The sequence below is a fragment of the Quercus lobata genome, chromosome 8 (genome assembly GCF_001633185.2).
Source record: "Quercus lobata isolate SW786 chromosome 8, ValleyOak3.0 Primary Assembly, whole genome shotgun sequence".
Classification (NCBI taxonomy): Eukaryota; Viridiplantae; Streptophyta; class Magnoliopsida; order Fagales; family Fagaceae; genus Quercus; species Quercus lobata.
Genome location: NC_044911.1, coordinates 33,650,798 through 33,657,331, shown reverse-complemented (window position 1 = coordinate 33,657,331; position 6,534 = coordinate 33,650,798). Strand labels below are relative to the sequence as shown.

The following is a 6,534-nucleotide window of genomic DNA, read 5'->3' as shown; positions in this document are numbered from 1 at the left end:
AGACTTTACTGTATTTTCTCGCCGTCAGATCCAGATTTCTTCAAAAACCCTATTCCTAACTTATTCCCATACACGTTCCTCAAAAAAAAAAAAAAAAAAAAAAAAAAAAAAAAAAAAAAAAAAAAAACTTAATTATTGTGGCAGCCGAAGCCGACAACTTCGGATTCAACCAGGAACATTCGCAAGAAACCGAGTGAGTGATTTCAAAACAAATTTAACGGACGGAATCCTTACGGGTCTTTTATCTCTCCTAGGTTTAGTTACGGGTTGGGCCACACTTCTTCATAAATATTAGTTTTGTGGGCTTTTCTCAAGTCTACACTACAAGCCCAATCCAAAGTCATATATATTTTATCAAAAAAAAAAAAAAAAAAAGTCTTATATAAATATATATGTTATATTATTTAACAACCGGATTTTTTCTGGAGCTCCCGCCTATTGTTTCGAGCTTTCTAAGGTATCTGAAGAGTGTTTTCCGTTTTGTCTTTCTTTCTTAGGGTTTAAGGCTGCTCCAAAGTTTGCAACAGTCCCAAGTCACCACACCAAACCAAACCAGGTATCTACAAACAAAAATCTCTCTTCTGTCTTCTACCTTCTCTCTCTCTTACTCTCTCATACACGTACGGCTCTTCTCTTTCTCTCTCTCTCATGCACGGCTTTTCTCTACAACAATAAACCAAGGCTTAAACCTCTTGTCTGTAGGGCTGGGCTAATTAATCCTTGAATCCTGTGTAGTTGTTTTGTGTCTGAGGCTTACTTTGTAGAAAGTTGGAATCTTTCAACAACCGGATGTTCTTATAGACTCCATTGTAGGCATTTACTTTATTTGATGCTTTACGAATTTTTATGATAGTTTTATTTGATACGTCGAATTATGGAAATATTTTTGTTATTGTTTATGGTTTTATTTATGGCTTCTATTTGTCAATGTACGTAGTATTTGTTATTAGTAGCTTCTCTAAAGTGAAAGAAAAATTTGTGTTAATCTATGTTTTTCCTCTAGTGCACCCGTGCGTGCATGTGAACTGTTTTTGTTTTGGTTATAGGTAAGAATAGTTTTTTTTAATTGAAATAATAATCTACAAAAAGGCATGGAATCACTATTCGGTAAAATCCCATGTATAAAGACCACTGATATAATGAACTAGTAAAATTTGCTAACAATTGAGTCTCGTCTTTCCGAAACTTCAAAAGTGCGTCAATTTCTTTCCTCCATAATGTCCGTATCAAAAAGAAAGGAACAAGATTCCAAATATTTGATAAATGCTTACCAACCTAATTCATCCACCCCTACATGCATGTGAACTCTTGGACTCTTGGAATGTCTACGAGTAGTGTAAACTTTTTCATGTGATTTTTCTTTTTTGGGCTGGGGGGAGTTTGAAAATTTGTATTCAAAAACTGAAAAAAAAAAAAAAAATGCAAATATAGATACATCTCTCCGTTAAACAAAAGTTCAATCTATAGTATTTTCAGCACATTCAGTCGATTTATGTTACATGTGAATTATATTATATTAAAAAAAAAGTGGTTTGGCTTTGGGGTTTCATTTTTTAATTTACTTTCAAAATTATCTGTTTTATTCACGAATAACTGCTAATTTCAGTACATGGGACACTTCCATGGCTGTGTTTGCGATGGACCTAATTTTTGCAGCCTCTTGTTAGCACATGAACATGGGTGTCATACATGAACCATTATTGTTAGCTCTTAATTTTAGCTTGGTTCTCTTGGGTCTGGCTAAAAGTATTTAAGAATTTTAATCCTATGTGGGTTTTGAAGTTTAATATATTCATGTAAAGGGTTATAATTGTTTGATTGATAATTTTGGATTCCGATTGACTTGCTATTGATTGATTACCCTGCTCTTGTGGTACAAACATCAAAATAATCTTTTAAGTCGAAGTTACTATAATTTGTTCCATATTTAACATGGTGGAATGGTGGTATCTAGTTGTAATTGTTTCTATATTCGTCTTAACCAGTCTTGTGACAAGAGTGCTCAAAAATGCCTATGCTCTGGTTTAAATCTATAGCTCTAAGCATAGCTTCAGGTACACAATTTATGGAGCTTGTGAATTGAAGGTTAAGCTAGACAATTATTGATTGAAGGGAGAGATCATGTTGAGAGAGTGCTGTGTATGCAACCTTTCTAATCTTAAAATTTGTTGGGTGAACTTGGAAATTTCTAGTGATATCTGCCATGAGTGCCAGAGTCAATTCCTAGTGATATCAATCTTTCTCATTGGTGCCAGGAAGTCTAATACTCATCTTCTCCAAACCCCAAAATGGTGAGGACGTATGCAGTGAAAGGGAAGAAGCGAAAAAATAGGGAGGAGAGGCGTGACAGAGAGCAAGATGCAAAGAGAGCCATTACAGAGAAAACAAGTGATGGTGAGGAAGAAGGAAAGGAGGTGGTGAATGAACTTGAGGGTATTCCAGTTGCCCCAACTGAGCAGAATAATACCAACAAAGGCAGGCTCATCTTCATTCTTGAAAAGGCATCTTTGGAAGTCGCAAAAGTTGGAAAGGTCTGTAAATTATATTGAATTTGTTGTTGCTGCTGTTGTTGTTGGTTTTTTTCCCTGTATATGTTGTAAAAGATGAAACTTTTTGGTTATGGGTTTTGTGGAGTTTTTTTTATGGGTTATAGGCTCTCTGGTTTGGATTTTAGCATTTTCCTTGTGGGTAATGTTAGGTTTTGTTTGTTTGTTTGGTTTTTATTTTTTTTTAATATTTTTTATTTATAGGCTTTGTGTTTTTTTGTTTGCTTTTGTTTTTTCTTTTTGGGTTTGAAAGTTCATGTATAAGTCAAAAGAGAAGTTTATTTTGAGTTACAAGAAAGGTTTTCTGCTTTGGATGTTTTTTTGGTTCTTTATTAGGCTTGGTTGCATTGCTTTCTTTTATAATTTCTTGTCACAAAATATACAAAATCTTATGTAGGTTCTCAGGTTATTGGGTTTAACCGACTCAATATGGCATTTATTGAGATTTTTTTGTTGTTGTTGTAATTGTTGTTTTATTGCTTTGTGCGATTTTTTTTTTCGTGGTTTTGATAACTAGTTTTATGCATACAGAGTTACCAGCTTTTGAACTCAGATGACCATGCATATTTCTTGAAGAAAAATAACAGAAATCCTTCTGATTACCGGCCTGACATTGTTCATCAGGTTAGTGAACTTCACAATTATGGGTTGACATTATGCTTCAATAATTGCTCTTGTGTTTTCTACTTCTTTGAACCATAGATGACCTTAAGGCTTTGTTGTCGTCAGGCTCTCCTAATGATTTTGGATAGCCAACTTAATAAGAGTGGGATGGTACAAGCTGTGTATGTGAAAACAGAGAAAGGTGTTCTTTTTGAAGTTAAACCACATGCTCGTCTTCCAAGGACATTCAAGCATTTCTGTGGTCTTATGTGTAAGCTGTACTGTTCTCACCTCAACATACAAAAGCATGCTAATATTGTTTGTGTGTGTGGGTTCAGAGCTCTATTTGATGTTGCTTTTCTCCTCTTGGCTACCTTGCAGTGCAGCTTCTACAAAAATTGAGTATCACTGCTGCTGGTAAGCGTGAGAAACTTTTGCGTGTGATCAAGAACCCTGTAAGCCGGTATCTTCCTGTCAATTCTCGCAAAATAGGTGAGGTTATGTTGTATGATTTGTTCTGTGTTATCTAATTCATACTAGAAATGAAGTTAATATTTGCTTTGATACCAGGCTTGTCATTTAGTTCTGAAAAATTGGTTAATATAAACAATTATGTGAGCTCTGCGGGCACCGGTGATGTTGATCTTGTTTTTGTGGTAAGTTCAAAATAACTTTAACTATACACACAAGTGTTATGTGACCAAAACTTATAGATTTTTTACCGAATACTCTGTGTTTTCAGGTTGGTGCAATGGCCCATGGTAAAATTGATAGGGAGGATGCTGATGATTTTATATCAAGTAAGTTTATACTACATTGCTTTCTTATACAATGGTTCTGTTTTTGTAGAAATTCCAGATAGTCACATTCCTCTGTGTACAATGTTAGTGAGCATCTCTTTCAGCAAATTTGAGTTCGACAACCATCCAAATTAATTTCTAATAAATTGAGGATGTAGGTGGCTTTAGTTTCTGCTGACTACCAAAGACGATAACCAGACTTTGTCAATTGAGTTGTAGCCAGATTACATGTGGATGATGTCATATATTAATTTCTCTTTAGGTAGTGATTGGTTGGGGTGATTTGTGGGGAGAAGAGAAAATAGGGAAAATTTGTGTGTTTGGTTGGGGAGGGGAGTGGAGAGTGATTTTAGTGGGGTCGGGTGTTTTCTTCCTGAGTCCACCATTTGGAGTGAAAACTCAACCTCCCTAAATTGAGGAGAATTTTTTGGGGGGGGGGGGGGTGATGGGAATTTACCATCTACCCTTCCCTCCCTCCTGAACCCTCCACTTTTCTACCCCCAACCGAACACACATTAGGGAAAATTAAATCTCTTCTATCCCACCACTTTTCCGTCCTCCAACCATATGAAGCCTAAGGTTTCAATATTAATATCTGATTAAGAAGATTGCCTAGGGATAGAAATGCAGCTGATATGTCCTTACTCCTTTACAAAAGATATACCGCCTTTGCCATCTGCAATGTGCATCAGGTGAGGTAGTTCCCACCTTTTCTTTTCCACCCAATGCAGGATTATCAGCTGCATCATTTGTTGGGCACAGGAAAGTTTACTGTTCTGTGAAGTTTCAGTTATCTCTTTGTCCTTGTGAGCATTCAGTTGGTTCTCTTCTCTTGTAAAACTGCTTCCTTGCAATCTATCATAAATCAAATTTTCATGTTTCTTAAATTATGAAAGTGGAAAGCCATTGAATTATGAGCAGTGTCAGATGGGCACAAGGGTGGCTCAGTCCCAAACCCAGCATGAACCTGAGTTGGTTCATCTTATATATATCATTCCTGCTTGAAACATGGATAGTAAGAACCCAGATCCATCACAATAAAAAAATTTGGTTTGATGGACAGGTCTGCCCATGCACATGTGCAAAAGCATGCAATTGACTCACTATCTATGTTGTTAAACTTAAAATTATGTCTGTACTCAGTTAAAAATTCAAATATCTTTTAACATAGAATTAGGTGAGGTGATAAACATAGTCTTCATTGGTTGGAATCAATATGACCCTGAATTGTAATGTCCCTAATGCCATATTGAACCAAAAAGCACCCTTACAAAGAGGATTTTAAGGTTATTTGACATTTTATACTTACTTAGTCTGAACTGCTATAATAAATGGTCATAATTCTTTTCTGGCTTCTAGGGACACAAATTGTTTACAGTTATAGTAAAATTGCATACAATGTTATTTATGACGTTTCCAATCAAAATATATCTGTTTTGATGTTTTAATTACTTGAATAAAGAAATACTTGTTCTGTTTGCTCTCTCAAGTTGTTTAAGGTCAAAAACTTGAGAATTTGTCTTGAATATTAGCTTTCAAGGAAGTCAACATGAAATATTTACATTGTTATGAATTAAGATGATCAGAGCATATAGCTCATGTGATTTATCATCATTTGTCTAAGATTGAGCATTCTAGGTAGGGTTGAAAGTATTCCATGGTTTCCTTTTTTGAACAATGCTTGAAAACTTATTCCTTCAACTTTGAGGTTCTTGTTTCTTTTTTCTTATTGCTGTATCTTTTTCATTTTTTTCATCTGAAGAAGAAGAATAAACTAGGATAGTAACCCGTTGGGCATCTGCATTATCTATTCATTTTATTTTGTTTTTGGCAACAGAATCCAAGTATGGCAATTACTCTTGGAACATGAACATTATTTTTCTGTTTGTAAATAACCATCTACCATTTTTGCAGTTTCCGGTTACCCTCTGAGTGCTGCATACTGTATTGGAAAGATTACCAATGCTTTCGAGACAAAGTATAACATCTTGTGAACCCCACTCACTCTTTGCTATTTATCAACTATATGATAGCGTTTCTACCAAGGCAAATACATTTGATCAATCAAAGAAATATGGCACATGTTCTCAGCAAGTGGTACTAGTCTCTCAGTAGCAAGGGATAAAAAATTTCTTTTCTTTTTAAATGTAATTTTGTTATGCAAAGCATTTTGGGTATATTAGCTGTCAAGTTGAGATAATTGAGGGACAGAAATATGAAATACACTAGACTTATTGGCATTGATATCTAATGGATCGAATGGAATGGTCTCAATCTATTACATGCATATATGATTAGTTGCTCAACAGTATATGAAAGTAGTACCAAAACAGAAGCCGCTGCCAGTAGTGAACATAAAGCAGTAGGCTTAACTGACATCACATAGCCTCAGTGGCCTTTTCACGGCACTAACACCTGGTTTTTCTCTTACAAGAAACTCCTATTCCTTGCCTCTTGTACGTCTACATTCCCATGTCGATGTTGAAATAATTTATAAAAATCATCCTCAAGTCTGTAGGCCACTTATGAATCTTCCTTTGGCTACAGCCCAAACATTTCTAGCCATCGGACTCGTCTGAAGTATA

The 6,534-nt window shown here is 35.3% G+C and overlaps 1 protein-coding gene across 2 annotated transcripts; it reads left to right on the top strand.

Annotated features, from left to right (window-relative positions):
* Window positions 1–465: 465 nt before the first annotated feature.
* On the top strand, window positions 466–6,168 carry LOC115958561 (ribosomal RNA small subunit methyltransferase NEP1-like). 2 transcript variants are annotated; one of them, XM_031076986.1, is made up of 8 exons: window positions 466–556; window positions 2,256–2,531; window positions 3,078–3,170; window positions 3,276–3,420; window positions 3,531–3,641; window positions 3,720–3,805; window positions 3,892–3,949; window positions 5,864–6,168. In XM_031076986.1, exons 2-8 carry the CDS (start codon window positions 2,289–2,291, stop codon window positions 5,941–5,943), a joined length of 816 nt encoding a protein of 271 aa, XP_030932846.1. In that variant the 5' UTR covers window positions 466–556; window positions 2,256–2,288; the 3' UTR covers window positions 5,944–6,168. The 2 variants fall into 2 exon arrangements, with proteins under 2 accessions (XP_030932846.1, XP_030932847.1); XM_031076987.1 differs by lacking the exon at window positions 466–556 and adding an exon at window positions 747–809.
* The last annotated feature ends 366 nt before the right edge of the window (window positions 6,169–6,534 follow it).